The sequence below is a fragment of the Aspergillus flavus genome, chromosome 8 (genome assembly GCF_009017415.1).
Source record: "Aspergillus flavus chromosome 8, complete sequence".
Classification (NCBI taxonomy): domain Eukaryota; kingdom Fungi; phylum Ascomycota; class Eurotiomycetes; order Eurotiales; family Aspergillaceae; genus Aspergillus; species Aspergillus flavus.
The window spans coordinates 1,427,043-1,451,276 of NC_092403.1; the positions used below are offsets into that span (position 1 = coordinate 1,427,043).

Genomic DNA, 24,234 nt, shown 5'->3' on the forward strand with positions numbered 1-24,234 from the left:
GCGGGGTGTGGAATCTCCGTGTGAAAGGTCCGTGACATATACTAGATGACTCCATAGTTCCCCATACTGACAACTACGTTTAGGGAAATGGTATCGGTACGGTGATTCGGCTTGGTTAATTACTCCTCCTGGCATATATCCACGCTGCGAAAGCTCAACCAGTTGCTTGGCAACCCGGACAACATCAAAGGCTGGAAGAAGGTCACATCACCTACCCTTGATCTTTCCGACATGGACTTCATCTACACTCTTGATACGGAAACTGGAACTTTCAAAATCTCCCAAGGGAAGCGCTTTACCAGACCCCTATTTCCTGTACCGACGGACACATATCTCAAGCCCGCTACCCTTCGGGAGGGCCATGATATTGGTATCCGTTTCACTGATTTGGGGTATTCTCACCTTGTCCCACATAAGTATACCAGAGTCGACGAGCTCGACCTGCAACGACTCAATCTAAAAAGATTACAGTTGGAATTTGGTATTCCGACTGCCATGAATGAGCTACAGGAGCGGATCTTTACGGACTTTCTCTTCAGATGGAATCGGTACCTTGACCCTTCTGATTGGGGATACACGAATCGTGACTTCAAATCACTTTCCATGGCCCTCTTGCGTTTAGCAGCTTGGGACTTTGAGGTCACGTCAGGAAGTAGAACTGACATGGGTAAAGCAGTACTTGAACAATGGCAGTATCCCAAGACGGAGGTTTTCTGGTTCCACAGGTTCCTTGTTGTGATTCAGGAGGACATCCTTCCTGTATCAATGAAAAGCATAGCTATACTGAAGGCCAGAATATATCTGGATCACAATGGAGCAAACGGCCATGTGCCTCGCTTGATCCTTCTTTCTCCTATCCATGTCGCCTTTGTGGAGCTTCGCAAAGATGGCGATTGGTGTAGCAAAAGTCTGTTATTAGTCACTAGCTCCTCAGCAGCTTGGTGCTCACCTGGTTTCCGAGCCCTGTCAAGGGTTTTATCGTCGAACTACCAGACTCCCATTGGGGATACCGCGGCCCAATTCGAGAAATGGAGGGTTGCTCTCCCGTTTGAAATACTGCATATGATACTGAAGCTGTGCGAACCCCGGGATGCTGTTTCTTTTGCCCAAGCTTCAGTCGCTGTCGAGAAATGCTCCTATACTTCTATTCCCCAATTCAAGGGCCTAGCTGTGCGAGAATTTGTCTTGTCTATTCCATGCTGCGGTGAACCTGCTGGATTAGACGTCCGAGGACTTTGCTGCGCTGAATGTTATGCTTGGCAGCATCTCGCATGCGTCGGTCTGCTACATTGGCCGCCTGATGTGCAATACATCTATTCCAAGTGCCAAAAGGAAGAACCGAACTATCGTCTGGTTCTTCTAAACAGCCGGCAATATAGATGGAGAGACCGGCCAGTGCATATCGGGAAGTCTGCGATGTCACTACGATATGAAGGGTATGCGAGTGCCAAACCAGCAAGCTATTGCATTTCTTTCAAGGGCATGTTCTCTGGTATTTCTTATGTGCTTGAGACTATACCTGAGATGAAGTCGGACGGGAGGCGTTTTGGTCGATTTCAAGACGAAGATAAGGTACTTCTCTACTTATGAATATTCCAACCAACGTAACACTGTTCTATCATTGTCTCTACAGTTTAATAGTGACTTTCTCTCTGCCATAACGTATGGGTTCAAATTGTGCTCAGTTGATGTTGACAGATGTCCTTAATTCATTTTTCTCAGGGTTCGTCTGAGAATGACTAGTCGGAGGAAATGATAACGCTGTGTCCCATATTTGACGGTGCCTTTACACGTGTACTATATGGTGTTAGTATAAAAAGGTATAGGGAGCTACTAGTAGTGGCTGAGGGTGTTGAACACAGCCCCCACTCGACATTGCTAGTGGGATGGATGCCTAATACCGCACTGTCCGCTAATCAAATACGTGCATCACTAGGCCGTGACCGGATTACTATCGGCAAATTTACGTTTCTGGTAAAGTCCGACAGGCATATACTTATTCGTTGTTTAGCGAAACAGGGATATAAAGCAGCAGGCCTCTTTTCTGTCTTTGCACTCCTCAATTCTTCCTCTTGCATTATCATTACCAGATACATTTATAACCCCTGAGATAGAGAAGAGATCTACAATGACGGCATTCAAACCTCTTCTATCACCGTTTCATGTCTCGAAGGAGCCGAAAAACCCTCGGGGAATACTTCGGCTCCCACGAAACATTCCTTCAACATCAGTAGTAATTCGCGACAATTTTACTCTTTCGACCTGGCTTTTCTTGGGAGGACTCCTACAAGGGCTCGCCGTGATAATCTTCGGCACCTACGCCCTCATCCCGACAATGTTAATCCTCCTATACCGCACAACCGACCACTTGCTGATGGCTGCCAACATTACCCGCAACCGCTACATGGACGGTGTCATGCAGACAAAAGCCTCCGCGCAAGCCCCCGATGCAAACGGCACCTTCGGAAAGGAAATCGCCTCCGAGTCGATTGTGGTCTTTCACCTAGGCACACGCTCAAACCACCCTCTCGGTCTTCTCGCCCCAGGCTTCTCCGAATTGAACAGACAAGTCATAGCGATGAATCGCGAGATGAACTCTGACCCTGTCAAGTACGGCCTCCTTGGAACCTCAGCCTGGGGTAAGCAGGACGACCCCGCAGGTAATGAGCTTATGGCAATTTACTACCTCCGGGATTACGATGCGTTACATCGGTTTGCGCACGGCCCACTCCACGTGGAGGGCATGACGTGGTGGACGAAGATCGTTAAGGATCATCCACATATTGCGATTTACCATGAGACATATCTTGTGCCTAAGGGGAAGTGGGAAAATATCTATATTAACTCGAAACTGACAGGCATGGGGGATACGTGGTTTCCCGTCGTTGAGAAGGAGGAGGGAGAGGAGGCTGGGGTGTCGCGGTTTGTAAGGCCAATTGTGGATGCAAAGCATCCCGCCCTGAGATCTGCCGCCCGGAGGCTGGTGATGCGTCAGTTGGAGGGGGCTGAGAAGGGAGAGGATGACTTGTATGACAGGACGTGGTAGTTGTATGGCTAGCGAGGTTGGCGCCTATCAACTGCTCTTCTTGCCTTTCGTTTGAGCTTTGAATTTCTAAATATAGAGCGTTTCTGTTCGAGCATTACCATATCATACATATATCTACTTTGAACTAGAATTATTCTTCTCTGATAAAGGTGGGAGGCTGATATAGATCGTACTCTGAATCCTTCATTGTTGTTGTTAGCAGCCTGTATGGTACTACTCCTTATTCGGGACCCAAGATGCGAAGGTGTTAAGCACTAAAGGCCCCACTAGGTTCCTGGCCACGTATAAAATCTAAGAGGGCCATTTCTTCATATCGGTGGGGTCCCTAAATTGAAGGGTGGTGTCATGAAACCTTATTGGTACTACTTTAATGGACGTCAGTGTTTTATTCGCTTCTCTTTTTACTAAATTAGAAATGGAGATGAAATCAAGAGGGGGAAATTCTGCCCGTTCTGCGAGGTTGGTCTAAAAGAGATAAAGTATGGCCGACAATAATAAGCAATACTCTAACGGTCGCTTTCTCTCTAAATCATTCTCCATGCAGAGGTCTATCTCATGGGAGCCTCCCGGGATTGTATCCCTTGTTGGGGGGGATGCTTTGTTTCCCTAGGGGATATCTACCTTGAGTGCTTAAGCCCTCTGGAAAACTATATCTGAGGGTAATCTGACTTGGGTGCTTATACTCCCTGAATTCTGCGCAAGGGAGACGAACTGGAAAGTCCAAACAGACTCAGTAGCAGGGCAGTCTATGTAAGACCTGCTACGTAGTAAGGCAGACTACTGTTGAGATAAGAATGGTCTCTTGAGCATAGTTTTCTTCTGACGGACCACAATTTTCCTACCTTATCGGAATGTTGCGTGGACACTTAACTTCTCATGACGGGCCACCGTTTCCTCCACGGCTACTGCTGCTCATTGGATGCTGCCAATGGTATGGGTAACGGATCCTCTGCAGTTTCTAATCTTTCGTTCGATCCCAGGTTTGTCTTGTTCTGTCTCATGCACTGTATGGCATAGCCTACCCCGACGATGAACCCCAAACCACTCAATCCAATCCCAAGGTACAATGCACCACGGTACCCCTCGAGCACCAGATCATTTGCCACATTGACCTCTACCACTCCAGCAATACCAAGGCCCAAACTCTGCGAATAGTAAACAACGGTCGCGATTAGGCTCGCCGCAATACCTTGGTGTTCAACGGGCACGAGATTGCTCAACAGAATTGTACCTGCGGGAAAACTCATATCCATCCCAAAGGGGCTGAGTAAGTATGCCCAAAAAACGTTGAGCCAGTAGGTTTGGTGGACGGGCATTGTTGCAAGGATAACGTTGCCGACGCAAAACCATATCAGCGAGAAAGCGAGAATTACTGGCGGCGTTACCCCCCTGGTTAGGAGATTCGAAGTCAAGATGCTAGCAGCGATACCAGCTGGGGGCACTGGACTGAGTTGTGCCGCCACTGAGAGCATGCTATTGCCGCGAAGAAGAATCATAAAGTTGATCGAATAATAGCACAGTATACCAAAGGATGACCACCCAAGACCTTCTATGAAAAGGATCCAGGCAGCGTCGCGGTCGATCTGTGCCACCGGAACAATCGGGTGCGCAGTTCTTTTTTCGAGTGGGAAAAATACAGCGATGAGGAACAAACCGATGATGAGAGTCGTGATGCATTGTGCACTGGCCCATCCTGTTTCCGGGGCACGATTCCAAGCAAAGTTAAACAGAACAAGACCTGGGGAAAGCGATTTAGCTCGTTGTGGCATGACAGGGTTTGATTTCTTACCACTAATGATTGTCAACGTTCCCAGATAATCGAACGGTTCCCTTGTCGGTGAAGGCTTCCTACCGATATGTGGGACGAAGAGACATGCCAGACCCCCGTATATCAGACAGGCAATGGCGTTAATGTAGAAAACCCATGGCCAGCTTGCTAGCTGAGCGAGCAACGCCGAAAATACGGCTCCAAGGGTGAAGCCAATAGGCGCTCCAGCGGCGTAGAGCGAAAATGCTAGATTCTTCCTGGGACCCGGCTTGTAGATCATCCCAAGGATAGCCAGCGCGCTCGGGACCAGTGCGGCGGCAGCTATACCCTGGAAGGCTCGGCAGATGTCAAAGAAGACCTGCGACCCACTGTAGACAGATATGCCTGCGAGGAGAGCCCATAACGAAAACCAACCCCATGCCGCAACGAAAAGACTTTTGTGGCCGACGATGTCCCCCACACGGCCAAATGCTAGCATAAAGGTACCCGATGTGAGCGCGTAGGCAGCGGGATACCAGGCTATGTCGGTTGACTCTGCTCCAAAGCCCTCTCCAATCACTAGACCAGGGAGAAAACTCTGGGCTAGCGAAGCCTGCACCATTCCTTGAGCCGAACATATCGTAAATAGCATGACAATTTCTCTTGTAAGAGATAAGCCACTAATATGGAACACGTTCTCCTCCCTTTTCTTTTTGAACATTATAATATTCGAATCGCTTTCCTCGATAAGATCTTGAAAGTAAAGACTTCTTGATGTAGGCTGCTTATAGCTTGCTATGAAGTAAAAAGACGAGAACAGAGCACAAGTCTTCAGTGAACAGCTATGTATCCAGTGCCTTTAGGGCACATCCATGGTGCGTGGGAATATCATCCCTGGCAAAGGCCTCAGGCCAAAGTCACGTTATTAGTCACAATGTCTCCGAGCGGAGTGATATTTCCTCCGACTGCCAACAATTTACCTGCTGAGAACCTGAGAACACAGTATATGGGTTATACAAACAACTTCAATATGTTTCCGATTCAGTATTATCATCCTGCCAATATCTTCGTTGCACGCATCGTAAGCCAGAGGCTTGATTTATCAGCACAATCTGTATATCTACCCAATGGAACTCTCTTTGCGTAATGATCACTTCAATGATCAGCTAACATGACCAGTAGGGACATGCCACAGAAGAAGTACGCCTTCATTAACCATATTTTCCAGACCGACCTCACAAATCTTATCAGTCTTCAAGTTCTTGGATGTAGTGATACTCTATGCCCAAACGTATTCTCGATCAAGAAACTGTCATAATTGAATTAACTTATGTCAAGAACACCATACCGACCTGTATTATAGGCTGGGATTTCAAGGTGACCAATGGTAGGCCGCATGTTTGCTCTGCAAATGAAACCTCAACCTTGGGTGATTACAAATTCTTTAATGTAGGGAAGCCCCTTTCTAGGGTAAAGAGTGTTGACAAACTGAAAACCGCTCTTACTATGGCTTGTGTTCTCTAGTCTGTGCTAGAATTGCTCACTTTTGTTGGTTATTAAATCTCTTATCCCATTTTTCCATCCTATCTTCAGTAACATCATCAATGCTAAATCCGTAAACCTTGGAGCTGGATTTATTAACAATCCATCAAGATCACCCATGTTATATACTCCGCTTTCATCATTCCAAATGGGTACTAGCTCAAGTATATTCGGGAGACGACTTGTAGAGCCACAAGATAATAGGGATTCTGTAATCCTTACTGCCTTAATATCTCTAATACTACTACTGCTCACCCCTTCAGCTTCCTTGGTAAATATACTCTAGAATGTATTCTTCAAAGTAATAGAATAATTAAACTAGACCCAGCCACTCATAAGATAGACGTTACCTATCAGTCTTTGGTACATATATAGATTTAAGCCAATAGGACACTCTCTACTTTAGCCTAATCAATAACCCAACTTAAATTGAAAAATGTTTTGGTCATAATAATATTACAACGCAACAATATGTACTAGACTTATATGACAGGATCTATTGAACCATCGTCGATATACAACTACTGTAATGCTCCTATCGAATCCACCTCCCCATCCATTCTTTATTAATTCTCTTCGCCTCGTCAACAAGCCCAAGCTCCAACAGCAACTGCACAACGCCCCTAACAGACGAGTGTAAAGAGCTACTCACCCACGCATGCGTCGGGGCCGTATGCTCCCCGATAAAGATCGTATTATGTTCAGTCTGGTGATAAGCCGGAATATAAAGCCGATGTTGCTCGACATCAGGCCGACACCACGATGTAGCAGTATGCTCATCCTGCAACCAGCAGAGTCGTTCATAATCACCAGTATACAACTCACGAGCCTGTTCTCCATGCAGGGAAACCACAGCATCCAGCACAGTCTGCACATGCTCTTCATCTGAGAAACTGACGAACCGATCACTCCAATCTCCACCACGGTAATGCATGATAAGGCCCGGGCGGGACTCATTCAGTCCGTAAACGGGGTAGTACAAGGCTCCGACAGAATTGCTCGGTGGAGTAGAATACCCGCCGTAAATAGGCTTATCACCGTTCTCCCAGAAGCGCTCCGAGAAGAGCAGAGCCACCTTACAGGCAGACTTGAACCGCAACCCAGCCTCACTGATGGCGCGGCCCAGAACTGAAGAAAACTTAGGCAAGTCCATGAACCGCGTCATAGTAAAGGGCACCGCCATAATCGTATAATCATATGTCTTGCTCTCGTATGTCCGATTTTCAACGGATGGATACCATGACAAGCGTGTCTGCATGCGCCCATCAGGCCCATCAACAGTCTCTAGCTTCCGAATCTTCCTGTCCAGAACAAGCCGGTCGCTGACATGTGGCAAGAATGCATCCGATAACCGGTTGAACCCACGGTCGATGCAAACCCATTCCGTCTCCCCCAAAGAACCAGGACTCCCATCTAACCCAAGGTTGGAATTATGATGCATCTCATCCCAGAACACATCATAGTCACTATCTGTCCAAATAGCATCCGTCACATTCACACTAGCGTTGAACACATGCTTCATCATCGCCTGCTCGCTCCACTCGTCCAATCCACGATCCATGACAGCCCGATGCGCCCGCCACACATCCCTCTGAATGAACTTCAGCATGTCCTTCGCACTCAATATTCCTTCCATCTTACTCTTAGTTCTCTCGTACTCAGCGGTGGTCATGGGATCCTTAGTCCCCAATCCAGTTTCATTCCCATATACCTCCCCCCTCGTCGGAATAGACCCATCAGCCAACCGACCCGTCCCGCGGGCCAACAACTCATTCTCATGATGCTGGATCCACGGAATGAAATCAATCTTCCACTGGCTCTCATTCCCATTCATATTATTTAACAGCTCCGCCAGCTGGAACACCATGGCATGGTCCGAGTACTCCACCGTCTCGCCGTCGTTATACCGAACCCTAACAGGCAGCCGCATAGGCCCCATTTCGGCCCATTCGCCTGTGTTCCCTACGAGTTTGGTTCGGAAACGCCCTCCCACCCGGTTACTCGCTTCGAGTATTTCCCAATTGTGGATTCCGACGCTATCGAGGAGGAGGGCGGCTGTGAGGCCTGAGATGCCGGCGCCGATGATGGCGATTGTGGTGTTTTTGTTTTTGAAGTTGTGTGTTTCATTGTTGGTGTTTATGGCGTTGATGCCGTCGAACCAAGCGCCGAGGGCGTCGAAGTCTTGGAGCTTGGGCGTTGCGGTTGTCAAAGGAAGGAGGAAGGGGAGGAGGACGTGAGGTCTCATTTTGAGGGAGTTGAGAAGGAGGGTTTTGGAAGGGTTGGTTTCGGAGGGGAGGAGGATTTGGTTCGAATCCATTGTGAGGTTATATCCGGCTCGGTAGGGACCTTGTAGATGTTTACCTTGGTGGATAGTTTTGATGTTCCTGTTCCTGGTGTCGATCGTTATTAGGTGCGTCCGCAAGGTACTGGTTTAACCGCACGACGACTTTTCGGATGCAAAGAATTACGTGGTATAACGAAAGAGGAAACAATATAATGAAATAACTTTTCAGCATTCAACTCTATCTGATTAAGAGGGGGTATAAAAAGTATCGAAAGCAATCCAGAACACAAACCCGAAATCTCTATACAAGAACGCCATCAATCCAAAAGCGACTAAAAGTGCGGGGCATTCAAAGCCATCAAGCAAATCAGCCCAGCAACCAATCCAGCACAAGGCAAGGTCAAAACCCAGCCCATGAAGATGAATGCAAGCTGACGCCAGTTCACTGCTCCCGCATCAAAGTTCATGAGAGCCACACCGGTAGCGGCTCCAACAAGACACTGTGTGGTAGAAACAGGGAGACCCAGTCTCGACGCCAAGAGGACGGTAACAGCAGCTCCTAGCTCAGTGGCAAACCCACGAGTGGGCGACATTTGGGTAATCTTGTTACCCATTGCCCGTAGCACGTTGTAGCCATAGAACCAGAATCCGGCACCCAAGAGCAGACCAGCAATGACGAGGAACCAGACGGGAGTTTCCGATTTGGTGTTCACCGCACCGGAGAGGTAGGTGGCGTACGAACCAGCCCAGGGACCAACGGCGTTGGCGACGTCGTTAGAGCCGTGTGCGATAGACATCATCATGGCAGAGACAACTTGGCAGTAGGTCCAGAGATGCTCGACGCGGTCGTCGTAGCGGTGGGCACGGGCGTGGACGGCACGGAGATGCTCGGAGTCGTGGGTGATGACATCCCGGGTGACACCCTGGAGGAGGATGAATTTGGTCCAGCCCCAGTATTTGGCCGGGTGGAACCAGGTGAGGTGTTCGACGGGTTGGAGGAAGCGCTCGTGGGGACCGATGATAGCTTTTTTCGGTTGGATTTGGGGAGTAGCCATGGCTGATTCGGCAGTGCGCTCGACGTCGGAAATGTTCGTGTCTTTCTGGTCGGTTGCTTTCTCGGTGTCCTTCTTGCCGGCGCGGACTTCGCCATGGGCATCTTCATAGTAGTTGGTGACGAAGCTGTCACCCTTGCCAGGCCAATAGATGGGGCAGTCATCCTTGAGCAGCCAGGGTCCGAGAGGAATGTGCCAGACTCGGATGCGAGGGTCTTGTTTTACGAGGCGACGGTGGAAGTAGGGGACGAAGAAGACGTAGGAAATAAGGAGGCAGCCGAAGAAGACGCCGAGGATGATACCGACGGCCTTGCCGGCACCGAACTCCTCAAGCGAAGGAGCGGTAGGGGCCTCAACAACAATAAAGAGGGCGAGGATAGCTCCGGTCAAGGAGAGGTAGAAGGGAATGAGACGCATGCCCCACTTGAAAGAGTCCTTACGCTCCAGCACGCTATACTTGAGGGTACCGAAGATGATAGCTGAGAAGCCGCAAGCCACAGCCGGGGCGATACCCCAGGATGCTGCAATCTGGGACACACTGCCACTCTTCCATCCCCAAGAAATTTCTGCTTGTGTAGCGAACCCAACACCGACCAAGGCACCGACGACGGTCTGCGTGGTTGATACCGGCCACCCGAAGTGCGTGGCCCACATCAACCAAGCGGCACTTCCAACTTCTGCACAACCCATGGCTAGCATGAAGGTGCCGGGCTTGCCCATGAAGCGGTCGGGACTGATAATGCCAGATTTAATTGTAGAGGTCACACGACTACCCAAAGCAACGGCACCGACGAACTCTGTGATGGTAGCAAGAATACCAGCCTGCCACATCTCCAAGGTCCGGGCAGCCACAGACGTTGCGTATGAGTTGGCCACATCGTTGGCACCATTTCCGAAGGCGCTGAAGACGAAGGCAATAGAGGTGATTGCCAGAATCCAGTCATACTTGGCGGTAATGGCGGGAATCATGTTGGGCGGGGTGCCGAACCGCACCGAAAGAGGATGTGAAGGGCGAGGAAAAGGATTGGTATAAAGTTGATGTTGTCTTGGGGGAACTGGATATCTCTGCACCTCAAAATTGTTATTCTACGGGCGGAAGAGTATTAAGTAGTAACCCATCTCTACTATGGTCGGGGAGACTGCTACGTTCGGCGAAAACGTGCTGACAGACTTCATGCCAAGGTATCGAATGCTGCATCTCATCTCGGCACACTAGCTGGCAGTGATTGGTATTCTCGAGAACGTGAGCTCTGGCTTTGCACACATTGGTCGAAGGCTCATCTTCCGCTCGCAGCATGCCGAGAGGAGCGGACTTGGCGCCAAGTGCCGCCCAGACGCCATCCGATGGAACTGGATACTAAGAGCACCCAATCAGAAGGCCCTCCTGAGCACGTTCCTGATCTTCTGGTTGAGGATGAGGTTCGAGATAGTCGTTTAGGGTTGCTGGACCGGTGGGAAGATATCCCTAAGCCCATCTTGGTATCTCGGCGCGTGACTTGGCGGAAACCTTCAACCTGCGCACGCTGGCAAGACCCTAACTCACGAGGAGATTTGCCACTTTTGGGAAATTGCTCGGGTTAAATCGAAGTTTCGAAATACCATGCGTGGCATTTCCCAGCCCACGTGGGAGCGTCTGCCGGTGATCGTAACTTCGTTGCAGTCGAGGCGTCATAGACTGGCCTCGGACATTGTGTGGGTCTTGAAGGGGCAGTGCACAAGCGATCACTTGCCACTGAGCATCAATTGGAGCTCGACACACATTAGTTCGGGCAGAATGTTGCCGTAGAGCATGTTTATGGAATATTCTATGTGCAATTCTGTGAAATTTTCCGACCTATAGCAACATGTTCCCAGGCTGCAGGATGATTTTGGCTTACAGAACGTACTACAACAACATCACTTCAACTAAGGCGAGATGGCCGAGCGGTCTAAGGCGGTTAGTACACCTATGATACCCTTATCTTCTCAAACCAATAACTAATAATCTCTCAGCTGGAGTAAGGTTCCAGTCTCGAAAGGGGCGTGGGTTCAAATCCCACTCTCGTCAACATCCTTTTTGCTTTTTTGTCTCTCTCTTTCATGATTACTCTTTTTTGTTCTCTCTTTCTTTTCGTGCGAGTGGAATTAAAACATAATGAGTGCACACTCTAGGACATTGAGTTAAGAACATAAGACACTACTCTAAGCATATCGCAATTCTAGTAAACACGCTAGTCATCCCGCATTCTCAACAGCGAACACCAACAATCGCGACATATATAACGAGATCCCCATACCTCCAAATGAGTCTTGTGCTTCTGCCCAAATATACTTTGGTACAGTGCGTAACAAGGCTAATAGATAGAGTTCAATCTTAAATGCTGTCGTTGGCCATCTTGAAGGAAATATATATTGACGCGTCCGGCTAAGGTAAATGTAATGTATTTGATAGCGAACCACAGAGAAAATTGATTAACAATGAATCCGTTTACTATTCAAGGCTAAGCCAGGGCTATGTGAACTACTTAAATTGGCATATTTTTTACATGGAGTTGATATAGATCTCGATTCCCCGCTGGGCCAAAAGTCTTCTCTGTTTTCCTTCTCCCGTTTTGAACACGTAATTAACCTCAAGAGATTTTGCCAAATTTCAGCTATGAATATAGATTAAATAGATAATTAACAAAATAAATAAATAAATAAATAAATAAATAAATAAATATATATATATATATATACATATATATATGTAGAATTAAAACGATCCCTAAATACATCCGGACTATTTGCTTTGAGCCCCATCACTTCAGTTGTAAAAAATAAGTTTATCTTCATCAATAGCACACTAGTCGTCAACGTCAGAATAAAGCTCATCTTCCTGATCATATATTGTGCCGTGTGCTTCATTCATATGAGTGTAGATGGCATCTTCCTCGAATTTGTCACCGCAGAAGTAACACCAATGCGTGAGGCAATCTTCCACTTCACACTTGATGTGACCGCATCCACTGATCTTTTCCGTCATGACTCCACACCCTGGACATGGTCTGACTCGAGTATTTTGCGGCACACAGCAGTCTTCGCAGCGCCAGTTAGTGACCTCTGTTGGCATTCCCTGGACACAAACTCGTTCTAGGTATGGTTTCGCTGTAGCACAAGCCCGGCACCAGGCGTAGATCCACGTTCCACGATCCTGGATTGCAGCTTGAAGATTTCTGACGGCATGAATCCCCATTCCATGCTTAGCCAGTGTCTTGGCGGAGGGAAACCGTCGACAAAATGGACATGCGAGGGCGGCCGTGTTAATCATTCTACCAGCTGTATTGAGGCCATACCAGTGCGATAGACAGCCCTTGCAGATCCGCTCCTGACACCCTCGACGTCCACAGGCGGAGTTGAGCGCTGTGGGATGAAAATTGCTGAAGCAGAGGGAACAGGCGACTTTCCCAGAACGATGTCGGGATACGAAACCCTGTAGTTTGGAGATTATTGACTCACTATTCCGAACAAGCTTGCCTCGCACTGTGAGACGTGGGTCTGACACCGGGAAAAGTGTGATACGGGAGTTAAAGTTATCGGGCCCGATTGTTGAAACGGTGTGGTAAAGGGAGCGGTCGCTGAAAACATGGCCTTCTGGCTGCAGCGAGTCTTTAATGAGCCAGGACAGCGTGTTCTCTCCAGCCAGCTGCGCTGCACTGGTCTCCTCGCTGACTATTGTCTGCCGGCCTGCCGTACACGCTGGGCAAGTAAAATCAGCCTCAGAGAAGTTAGCGGGACGATATGGTTCCGGCCAGATAATCCGACTCAGGCACCGATTGCATTCCACACAGGGCGCATCATGGAGTGGGTGCTGTACGTCCTCTGTAGATTTTGAAGCGTTGCGTGCTCTGCAGTAGTAGCATTTCGGCCGGACCCGTAGCTTGTCGACGCCATATACCACATATTGTGCCCTACAGGTTGGGGTGCAGCATTCTACCCATGTCATTGGCGTCTGCTCGGTATCCTCCTTTGTAGCGCCGTACGCCTCGGGAAACTCCGAATTTAGACACATGCCACACTGTTCATTCGAGCCCATGATGGTGACTGATCGTGGATACTGACAGGTCCGACAAGTTACGAGAGGCCCGATGGGCAATGTCGTCTTTTCGGGCTTCCATCCAATCTGAGCGGTAACCGTTGTGTGGAGATTCAGCTCCAAAAACCGGTAAGCGATCAACTTCTCGAAAAGCTCTCGATCACTTGGTTTCAAAAGCGTCGGTGGCTTGACCACTGCAGCAGTGAATTCCCCAGCATCGTCCATTGCCTGTTCCAATGCGTGCAGCTGTTGGTACTTACGATCAGCATCAATGAGTAGGGACATACACGAAACTGTCCATATTTCTGGTGCTTCTATGTTATTCCACCTATCTCTCATAGCTAGTACCTCAATTTCAGCCGCGGAAATTAAAGGTGTGATCCCCAGTCTCAAAGCAAAGGCAGCCAGAATGGAGGCCGGCCGAGACGACAGCATAGTACCCGGGACAACAACATGCAGTAGGATTTGCCAAAAACGGCGTCTATAGTCGTCTTTAGCGAGAGCCATGGGAATCCGTGGGACTTCCCTATTCGTCATAGTCGCAAGATGGTCAGGCAAGTCGGCTGGGCTCTCAATGTAAGTCAGCTGGGTTAGAACCCGACTTAGACGGCGAAGGATGTCTGGGTGGCATGACCGGCCTATCTCCAGAAGCTCTGCCCTCGTGAACTTGGTAATACCCACCGTCTCCTGCTGGCCCCTCCCGTCGTCAATGGGACTGGAGCGCTCGAAAGTGAGGGTAGGATCGAGGCAAACACAGGGAAATCGTTCGGCCTCTGGGACACTGTTGATAAGTTCTGCAACTTCTCCAGAGTAGTCGTATGACGCCTCTAACCATTCCGTCATCCGTGAGCGATCCTCATCGTTCCTTATTCGGCTTACGTGTAAACTGAATGCGTCGAGCAACTCAGATCGTGCGGGGTGGGCTCGGTCATTGCAGATGTTGCGCCAGAGCGTTGCGAAGACTGCATTGAGAGCGATGACACTCACGTCCTCCGTGATAATATGCTTCAGGTGCTTCACCGCTAGCTCTTGGTATGATGGATCGGTAACCCATGACTTGGCGAAATCGTCGACAGGGCTACCTTTCTTGTGGATGTATTTCTCCATAATGTAGGGCGACAAGTGCTGTAGCTTGAGACCACCAGCAGGACCGAAACATCCTGGGGTCGGGAAGAACAAGCTCGCTTCTTCGTCGTGTTCACTGTGGAGGCTATCTATCCCCGTCAAGTCTGGGTAGCTGACAAGCTGTGGGTACCTTGCTTCACCAACATCTTCAACAGCCTGCTTGCCTAATCCCATCCAGGTCAACAGAACTTCAATGGTCACCTTGGTGATGACCGAAGGGAGATCACCATGCAATACGATGCACGAGCCTTGTGTCATGGTACAAAGATAATTATAGTAGCTAACAAAAGAATGGGACATGCCTGGCTGGAGAAGACAAAAGACTTGAGCCTTCTTCTCGCCTTCTCGTAGCAGGTTACATGCGGAAACCCAGTCCTTGAACACCGGGCCATAGCCACCATAACTCGTAGGATCCGATAGGGCTTCGCGTTCGCTTATACCATTATCCTCTATTCGCCACAGATCTGGCAGTTGAGCATTGCCAGCCATATGAGGGGGGGCGTCCGTATAGAAAAGAATCACTGTTTTGGCATCCGGACGCATGACTTCGTAGGCTTTCGCGAGGCCTGTCTTTGCCGCTTCGGGGGTGTCATAGTTTCCTTCTGTTCGAAGAGACGCAGCAATCTCGAGTAGGTCGGGCTGGGTACCCGTCGCATTCTGCGAAGTATCGTACCATCCAGACCATTGCAGCAGGTTCGGGGCGCTGTAGTCACGATAGGCTAATAATCCAATTCGCGAGAAACAGCGGGTGAGCACCGACATGGATACTATCTGACGAAGGGATGCTCTGAGTGACGCCAAGAAGCTACTCATGGAAGCTGTTGCATCGACCACGAGTAGCAGATCGTGTTGCTCTGCCTTGGCGGGGTGTAAATCCTCCATCCTGATGGCTGATTGTCGACACTGTGAGTTGAAAATGAAGTGGTGCGCCTAGCGAAGCAGGTATTTATGCTTACTGCTCGTGAGTCATTGTAAAACGCTTGATGTCATTCATTGTTAGTCTCTGAGGAGAACAGCGCTTCCCTTGCATTGGGCTGATGTGAGTCACTGGTGGAAAGTCTAGGTCCTTGTATAGACATTCCTATTATGGATCCCGCCTTTCGCTCCCCGCATTTACGTTACATGCCCGGAGATACTACTAATTAGCCCAATGCGGGTTCTACTTTCATTGGTGGCCAGTGGGAAGGAACTATGGAAAGGGTTACATGACTCATGAGACAGAGCCGCATCACATGGATGGCAGTTGTGGTTGAATCATGACATTTGTGGTGTTAGAGGGAATAGATCTATTAATTAAGACACTATACCCTTTCTTAGGTCAGAGTATGATTGAATGCCTTTTTTCTCTGATTTTTAATTAATCCAGACCCTATTCACAGCACCTATAGTAATCAAATACAGATAAAGTAGGGTGTTCTTCGCGGAAAGGGTTGAGTTATACTGTGGCAGGACTGCATCCCTTAAGAGACGGATACAGAGTCCAACTGGAGGTAATAAGGAAGTCGGTTCTATCATAGGGAAGGGTCTTCCGATGGACAAAGTGTGCCCTCAAGCGTCGGGAGAAGGTTATTCACAAATACTTGCGTGTTCACAATACATTATTATCTAACTATCTTATATATCTCACAATACAACCGAACCATAACTGAGGATCCTTTCGCGCATCATAACCGTAACTGATCCTGAACATCATATGCCTTCAATTTCGTTAAAGAAAATATCCGTTCGAGACCCGAGCAAACCGCATCTCATCCTTTCCGAAATCGAACACGGCAACAAGGTTCTTGAAGAAAGGAACTCCCAGAATATTGATCACAAGGCCGGGCCTTCCATTCTTCTCCGAGGGGACCAAGGTAGAGACGCAATATCCGTTTCCAGTATTGTAGATGAGATCTTCCGGAGCATGGTAGAAGGTCTGGTTTCCCACAACCACACCAAACACAGGTGGCTTGGCCCCACAGTCAACAATGTAAGCCTTCAGCTCGTCGTTGTACACCGCAGGAGGCTCGAACCGTGTATTAACCGGGTCTACAACCGCAGTAGGGAGAATAGAGAATTCGTTTCCGGTGTCGATAAAGAGCTGAAAGGGGGTGTGATCGACTACGAGGGCATCCTCTTCTTCTTCCGCTGGTCCGTATTTGACGGCCGGGGTAGTGAAAGCCCAGTAGGAGATCTGTCGCTTGTCGGAGGTAATATTTATTGGGATGTTTTCCATGATTTCCACAGGGACGGTGGTAAATTCACTCGTCAGTTCCACTGGTGGGAGTTCGCCAAGGCTGATATAGCCGCCAAACGCTCCGGTACTGTCGCGTGCGGTGTGAGCCAACGCGATACTGAAGTACGGCTCTTCTATCAAGCCCTGCTCGTACATTTCGTTGACGACGGGGTTGTACACGGCCCGGTTATAGAAGTAGGTGTCATTGGGGGTGAAAGTGCCCGGATGAGCCGAGGTCAAGCTGGGGTAGCCTAGACCGAGGAGTCCGTTGTTCACCCCGTCGCCCATCGGGTGAGAGCGGTCGGCAAATGCAAGCTTTGTACGCACGGTAACATCCGCTATAGTGATAGTCTCGTAGGCCATGACACCACTGGCTAAGCCGGCACCGTATTCGATTCCAAAGTTTTGGTCGGGGACTTGCTCGTAGCTTGACGAGACATGGTATGTTTCTGGACCATACTTGCAGTCTTCTGGGGCGATGATCTGATTATCAGTGGCGTTAATACAAGTAAAGCCGTCCTGCATAATATATGTATCACTGCTCCCTGTGTCGACGAGCAGCTTAAAGGTCTGGTTGTCAGCCCCAATAGTCACGTCAACGTCGAAGACACTGCCGCCTAGAGTTGCAAGGAGGGGAGCATTGTGGGACATTTCCTCTTCGCAGGGGGAGCGACGGTTTAACGGAAGAGTCAAAGCCGAGCTGAGAGCAGTGAAATGAAGAACTGATGATAGTTGGATGAGCTTCATCTTGACTGTGGCAAGTACTAGAGCTTGAAGCTATGAAAGTTTGTTGTGCTGTGTTGAGGGTAGAACGAGGCGATTGAGCTTGAGCTTATATAGTGGACTGGAGATGTAGGATACCTAGGCACCCGTTTTGTCCCGTTTTCTCTAGTGTTGGGACAAGGTTTGGATCCTTAAAGCCAAGCTTCTTTGTGTATCGATCCAACTTAGGGAGATCACCGAATAGGGCTGCGCTGGCGCGGGGTTTGCCAAGCCCCAACGGTATTCTTTCTTTATTAATTTCCGGTTGCCTATTGTTAAACAAAGAGATCCCAGTAGATATTTGCCGTAAATAAGTGTTATAATGCGAAATGGAAAGGACGGTCCAGCTGTCACCAACAGATGAAAACTCTACACGTCTCCTCGGAGGCTGGGCCAATCGTGCCCTTGCATCGCATGCAGGTAGCCCGCAACCACTTCGGCCCAAAATTTGCTTTGAGGCTCTGATGAAGGACCATCGAGTCTACGGAGTAGTACGCCGTACGATGATAAATTGAGGCTCAAAGGCTTCATCATCTTTCCCGGTGTTTTCTCCCTGTCGTGCTGTGACTCCTGTCTCAGGAGTTTCCAATTCCATGTCTAGGATGAATGATGATCCTTTGTTTCTGTTAGTAGGTCTGTGCTGATGGAGCTCTATTCTGTTGTACCCAAGCAATTTCCGGATCGAACATTCTCGGCCAATATTCCGAGTGCGTTGTGAACGAGGCTGAGAGATGCTACCTACTTAGGCCCTAAGATCCCTGCTTGTTGAGCTTTTCACCTCAAAGATGCAACGAACAACCGCCGATCCTTCCTATTGTGTGCTTAGTACCGTCAGGGATATAGTCTAATCAGTAGGAGTATAGTCTAGCTCGCTGCTCAGCTCGTCGTCGCAGGGCCTTTCTGCCCATGACTTGGAGACTAATCTCCCACTGCCCCAACAGAACTTGCCCTCAGCAGCCAATAGGAACGAAACCCTGATGTTGGTGGCCTGGCTATGGCCTTAGGCTACCACAAATAATATTTTCATACATGAATCCACTAAGTAACAGGGATGAACACCCATTCGCGACTGTGTCTCTCCCAAAAGACCTAGTCCTTTACTACTACTCCATATAAGAGGAAAGTTTAAACGATAACAGCAGGAGAAGCTCTGAGAAGTCTAGAAGAGGGTAACTCTATTTATCCCCGTATTTGAGATCAATGGACAAATTCCGAAATGGCGCCAGCTTTAGAATTACCACACCTATGGAAGCCGAATAAGCACTAAGGTCCTACAGGCGTTCGGGCATGCAATTGATTATCGCCATAACCAGGATATGCGATAAGTTATGGTCCATAGATCATACCACCCCAGCTAAAACATGAGTACTGTCGCGTCCTTATTGCCATCCATAGTTTGCTGAGATGGACTGGGGTTCAAATTGAGATTTTAATAAATTGGTTGTATGTTTGATTTTAATTCGACGACATTCACATTGGCTGTCATGCAGATCATACCCTAATCAATGATTGGTACCCTGTATTTTTTAAAACCCAATCTCTAGGAACAACATATGGACGGCAGATCAATCTCCCCTCATTATGATTCTCACATTCGGCTTACTAGAATACTGGTACAGGTTATTTGAATGCGGGTGTCACCACTTTATCCCGGGTCCTCTTACGAGATGAAATCAAGCTGAACTTAGATTGGAATGGAAAGGAGCAATCTACATGATGATGGTCTTATCTTCAACTTAGATCAGGTTAACAAGGTAAGATCTATCGTGCGTTTTCTATCTGTCCCTCTCATCCTACTCTTTTGCTTTCATCCTTTAATATTTGCACCTGCTTACAATATCCAAAGGCCTCGAATTGGATTGAGGTGGCCTTTGTAGCTGGTGCCATCGTAGGGTGTATCCACAGTGCCACCGCCACAGCAATCGGGTCCGTGATCTAGGTAGTCGCAGGAACTGCTCGTGAACTACAATCGCGTCACCAAAAGAATACCTTTCTTGATCGAGTCAATCAAGATCTACTGGTGCCGCGGGGACTATATACGGCGATCATGTCGTTCAAAGTCCAAGTTCCAGGTCAACAGGAAGGGCTACTCCGGGGGTTATCCGGCTCCATCGGGCAAGCTTCTTTCACAAAGAAAGAGCTCGATATTAACCAGACAGTCGAGAAGTATAGCAGCCCCGACCAGAACATATTAAAATTCAAGAAAGGCTTGAAGTATGTCCGTCTCGTAATCGGCAGGACTCGCGGGGAGCTTGAATTACCTGAGGCCGCTGCGCTAGTATATCCGCACCTCAACCGGGCAGCAGTGGAGGCCGTCAGGGCGAGAGCAGAATGGGGAACAAGTTCAAGCATGCCCAGGGGTGGGTTAACGACTATCTGGACAGGAAAGTACTGCTAATTGTGTTAGTCAAGACCCCAGAGCTTCCATTTGCTAAAACATTGCTAACAGGAAACAATGATAGGAAGTGCAGCATCCAGGTATTGCGCTGGCTGTTACGTCTGACAAGCGAAAGCCTTTGAAGTTGCCATATAATGACCATAATCACCCAGTAATCAGCGGATCCTTGATCTTACTGTTGACACGTGGTCATGTCCCTGTGCCTGGGATTGACAAGATGCTATACATGACTCTTGAACAATCGGGAATCAAACGTCTGGTCCGAGGCCATCCCTCCGGTCACCCACTGAATGTTGGACTACCCCAAGGTAGCATTGAGCGTGTTATCGATAAGAAGATACATGAAGATGTTCTATATCTTTTAGTAGTGAATTTGTCATGCAAGAAAGAAGTGCAGGAGTCTGTTAATCAGTTGGAACGTCTAATGAAGAAGAAGGGCGTCAATGCCGATTCGCATTATATTGTGGCCGGTGGACAATTTCATTAGGAAGGTTTCTTTCGTTTTCCTTTATCTATTATTCTTCTCCTTCCCTTTTCTTCTACCTTACCTCGTGCTTTCTTTTCTTTCCCTTGTTCAATTTAGATAAGAATAGGGTCAGGCATAAACTACAATTGCTATATAACTATAACCAATCAGACAGACGCACCTAGAATTACTATACGAAACCCGGCGCTAGATATCTAAATGAGGGACTGTTTCGCCTCTTCCAGCACTTTAACATGTTTATATGCCACGTCGTTCTGACTGATAACTACCTTCTCCCTCTCCACTCATCAGTCAGTTTTGCCCGGCAGACCACCTTGTCTGATTAAGAGATGTGTCATTATGATGGACGACTGAATATCCCACTAAAAAGGCTGGGAGTGAAGATGAGGTATGAGCATGGGACCTTCTGTTGCTTATTTGCGGCCTATGTGTGCATTCATCCATCAAACAGAAAATAGTGGATCACAGAATAGCAATAGTGTACATAGTAACAGGATAGTAAGGTCTAGGATTTGTAACTCGACTGTTGAAGTGAGGACACCCTCGCAGCCAGTAGCCTGAATAATATGTACGTCTTGTATTTGAAAGTATATACATCTGTTCCACGGTAATTTTAATAGCTTTGCATTGGTGATTTCTTCGAATCGCAGTGTGGACGAGTGACAACCGGTCTAGTAAGTGATGCCTTACGGACTCCCACCTCATGACTAAACGTTTATTCCGAGCCGTTCGCCCACTCCCCGAGACTCGGTTCCTAAGGTCGATGGAGGAACAGATTGGCGAGCACTGCCTCGATCGAAAGCGCGACCGAAGGCGGAAAAAAAAAAAAAAAAAAAGAAAAGAAAAGAAAAGAAAAAGAAACCACGACAAAAGATACGAAGCCTCCTAGCAAGCCTTGATAGCAATACAAGCCTGAGATGGGACTTCAATATCGAACATAAACTTATCCGGGTCGTCGAGGAACGCCCGGCGATAGCGAAGACACCGCTTGCTAATCAGCAGATGGCCCCGACATGATACGTCTGAAGCGTATTTGAAGAACTGCTTATTTCCGCGGACATTATTGGTACGACGGATCATGTCATCCACACGGCTTGCATAATTAATGCAGTCCGCACAGTAGGCATGTCGGTCCATAGCTTCCGGTGGGACCCGTGTGTTGTTGTAGAGTAAGATGCCTATTGCTCGTTAGTTAGAATTTAGGGGACGTTGGAGCCTTTCAGTGGGAAGCATCGTAAAGGACTCGTACCACATCCTACTAAAAACAGGCAGCAGGCAGTAACGGCCACCGAAATTATGGAGATTCTCATGTTAGGGTTGGACGCAGCGATCAATGCTTCTGGGTGGACTTGTGGAATGAATGGGTGTCAGAATGGATTTCTATGCCACTAACCAAATCGGGCGAGTTGAAACCCCTCTTCGATTACCCTTCCCGGCTTAGTGCGTGTCGATGGACATCTGAACACGTGACCATGCGTTAGGCATCTATTATTATGCACTCATGTAGTGATGTCTTAGATAATACAGTAGGTAGCAATATTTAAAGAGGAGCAGCTTGTTGTCCGTAAGGCTAAAGGCTGGTATGGTTGCCAGTTTAGGTCTAGACAGGAGAAACCCATAGCCATGGAAATCCTTCGGTATGCACTGGATTCAAACATAGACAGTAGAGACATTCACTGAACTATTCCCTCCGAGCTTGGATTAAGGACACACCATCTCTCCAAATCTGGACCATGTAAGCAAAATTGCCGTGGCCAGTCCAGAAGATCTGCGTATTCAGGTGGCATAACTTCCAAGACCTCGGACAGGAGCGATTCTGCACGTCTTTCCAAGACCCAAAAACGCCGGAAAACGTGTAACTGTGTGCAGTAGCAAGCTAGCAACACAAGAGCAAAAGGCTGCCTCTGCTCGATCAAGCTAATGAACCCGACGCGGACGACAATCGGCCAAATATAAATCATACCGCTTGCAGAGAGTGTGCGGGCATGTTCAATACGTTGGCAGGTTTTCTCCAGTTCAGTGATGGCATGCTCCAAGACTGATCTTTCTTCTTCTGCGAGTACTTCGACTGTAAGCCGATATCTGAGCCTACTAATCTGGCCATCAAGGCCATCGAATAGACGGAGTGGTGTACCCCTGCGGATCACATCAGCTGGGAAGACAAAAGTCATGATGACATCAAAAGGGTCGCATACCGTTTCTCACTCCAATCTCGAGCCATTAGTGGCCCAAGACAAGACTTATTAATCAATGGAAAGAACTCAAGGAGGGTAGTGATACCACGACAGAGGTTGAACATCTCAATTACACTGCTCAGAGGCTGTGCATCCTTCGAGTCGGTCGGAACAGCACATATCCAGACCATGATGACGCTCGAGAATGCGAAGAGCGCAAAGCAGTTCTCCGCCGTTGGTTTCCGAAGTATAGTTCGGAAGGTCTGGAGTCCTAGAGCCATATGGAAAGTGGAGCTGGTGAGGTAATGACTGTGTTTTTCGGGCTTCACATATGACAGATGTAGTGCGGATAACGATAAGATTCCATGCATGAGAAACTCATAGGAATAAGCGATTTTCGGAATCTCAGTTCTCCACACGTGGCGGACATCTTCTTCATCTGATAAGGTAGTACATGTGGAGATGCAGTAATGGTGCATTAGTTCGGGATCTTGACCGTTCCACTCGCGCACGAAGTATGCCGTATCTGTTAAGTTGCGCTGGAAGACCCTTAATGCGGCATCTGTCCGTGCGGATATCTCGGCAAGAGATGTACCAGGAGCTGGGGTACATGCAATTAGTTGTTCAGCATGTTTCTTCTTTGGTTCAGGTTGTGGTGTAACAACTCGAGGTTGGTAGCTACACGAGAGACTGCGACGAGTACAATTTAAACATGGATCGGCTTCATCGCACTGGAGACATTTAGTAAGGGAGGGCCACCGTGAGATCTTGGTACTTACCTTCACTCTCCTTTTTTTGCATTGGTCGCAACCATTGCGAGACTTCTTATGAGATCTCCGGGGCGGCATGTTCCGTCTGACGTAGTGACAAAGCAACGAAGTCTCCGTTCTCCGTTAGAAACGAAATAAGATCTGTGTAAGGTCCAAATATGGGGATCGCGAGCAGTATCTGTCCAAGGTGCGGCGTATTCAAGTAATACGATAGCGAAAACGAACACTGATTCGAATACGGAGCTTTCCAGATGTGATTGGCCGCCTTGAAGAAGAGGATCCACATTACATTGAAAACTCAACTTGAGTGGTGGCAAGTGTGGGTCTCAGGTGCTTTTACGATGCATTTCGGAACAGAGAATGTGGAGCATCCCAAGACCAAATAGATTGCATATAGAATATTTCTTCTCAGACTCAAGCCAGCTTGGACAAGGGCTATAGATCAATAGCCCCATGCTATTCATGTTGATCTAGGTCATCATGATGTTGTTGCTTTGACCGCAGTTAGGGCTTCTTATATCAAACCATCCGGCGAGCGGCCATGTTGAATTGTCATTCGAATAAGAACCACCTATCAT

At 48.2% G+C, this 24,234-nt stretch overlaps 9 protein-coding genes and 1 non-coding gene across 10 annotated transcripts; 3 read left to right on the plus strand and 7 right to left on the minus strand.

The window, feature by feature from the left end:
- The first annotated feature begins 53 nt into the window (after window positions 1-53).
- On the plus strand, window positions 54-3,410 carry F9C07_2287329 (uncharacterized protein). The gene is made up of 2 exons (XM_041287533.2): window positions 54-1,492; window positions 2,115-3,410. Exons 1-2 carry the CDS (start codon window positions 232-234, stop codon window positions 3,044-3,046), a joined length of 2,193 nt encoding a protein of 730 aa, XP_041151278.2. The 5' UTR covers window positions 54-231; the 3' UTR covers window positions 3,047-3,410.
- On the minus strand, window positions 3,411-5,768 carry F9C07_2174197 (drug resistance protein). The gene has a single exon (XM_041287527.2). The coding sequence runs from the start codon at window positions 5,512-5,514 to the stop codon at window positions 3,949-3,951; it is 1,566 nt and encodes a 521-aa protein (XP_041151277.2). The 5' UTR covers window positions 5,515-5,768; the 3' UTR covers window positions 3,411-3,948.
- Window position 5,769: 1 nt separating this feature from the next.
- Window positions 5,770-8,772, minus strand: F9C07_2287331 (L-amino acid oxidase LaoA). The gene has a single exon (XM_041287526.2). It carries the CDS (start codon window positions 8,650-8,652, stop codon window positions 6,871-6,873), a length of 1,782 nt encoding a protein of 593 aa, XP_041151276.1. The 5' UTR covers window positions 8,653-8,772; the 3' UTR covers window positions 5,770-6,870.
- F9C07_2287332 (phosphate transporter) lies at window positions 8,773-11,480 on the minus strand. Its single transcript, XM_041287525.2, has one exon. It carries the CDS (start codon window positions 10,638-10,640, stop codon window positions 8,952-8,954), a length of 1,689 nt encoding a protein of 562 aa, XP_041151275.1. The 5' UTR covers window positions 10,641-11,480; the 3' UTR covers window positions 8,773-8,951.
- A 100-nt stretch (window positions 11,481-11,580) lies between these two features.
- Window positions 11,581-11,718, plus strand: F9C07_t226. The gene has a single exon. It is a non-coding gene; the product is annotated as a tRNA-Val (tRNA).
- Window positions 11,719-12,335: 617 nt separating this feature from the next.
- F9C07_2287333 (uncharacterized protein) lies at window positions 12,336-15,763 on the minus strand. Its single transcript, XM_041287524.2, has one exon. The coding sequence runs from the start codon at window positions 15,730-15,732 to the stop codon at window positions 12,496-12,498; it is 3,237 nt and encodes a 1,078-aa protein (XP_041151274.1). The 5' UTR covers window positions 15,733-15,763; the 3' UTR covers window positions 12,336-12,495.
- Window positions 15,764-16,419: 656 nt separating this feature from the next.
- On the minus strand, window positions 16,420-18,658 carry F9C07_2287334 (putative aspartic-type endopeptidase). The gene has a single exon (XM_041287523.2). The coding sequence runs from the start codon at window positions 17,810-17,812 to the stop codon at window positions 16,559-16,561; it is 1,254 nt and encodes a 417-aa protein (XP_041151273.1). The 5' UTR covers window positions 17,813-18,658; the 3' UTR covers window positions 16,420-16,558.
- Window positions 18,659-19,874: 1,216 nt separating this feature from the next.
- Window positions 19,875-20,712, plus strand: F9C07_2236928 (uncharacterized protein; the record flags this gene model as incomplete). Its single annotated transcript, XM_071510001.1, has 3 exons — window positions 19,875-20,041; window positions 20,107-20,215; window positions 20,290-20,712. The coding sequence occupies 3 exons, from the start codon at window positions 19,875-19,877 to the stop codon at window positions 20,710-20,712; spliced, it is 699 nt and encodes a 232-aa protein (XP_071367347.1).
- Window positions 20,713-21,196: 484 nt separating this feature from the next.
- Window positions 21,197-22,181, minus strand: F9C07_2287336 (uncharacterized protein). Its single transcript, XM_071510896.1, has 2 exons — window positions 21,962-22,181; window positions 21,197-21,890 (listed from the first exon to the last, which is right to left on the minus strand). Exons 1-2 carry the CDS (start codon window positions 22,020-22,022, stop codon window positions 21,598-21,600), a joined length of 354 nt encoding a protein of 117 aa, XP_071367348.1. The 5' UTR covers window positions 22,023-22,181; the 3' UTR covers window positions 21,197-21,597.
- On the minus strand, window positions 22,182-23,815 carry F9C07_2287337 (uncharacterized protein). The gene is made up of 3 exons (XM_041295363.2): window positions 23,666-23,815; window positions 22,908-23,617; window positions 22,182-22,848 (listed from the first exon to the last, which is right to left on the minus strand). Exons 1-3 carry the CDS (start codon window positions 23,732-23,734, stop codon window positions 22,386-22,388), a joined length of 1,242 nt encoding a protein of 413 aa, XP_041151271.2. The 5' UTR covers window positions 23,735-23,815; the 3' UTR covers window positions 22,182-22,385.
- Window positions 23,816-24,234: the final 419 nt, after the last annotated feature.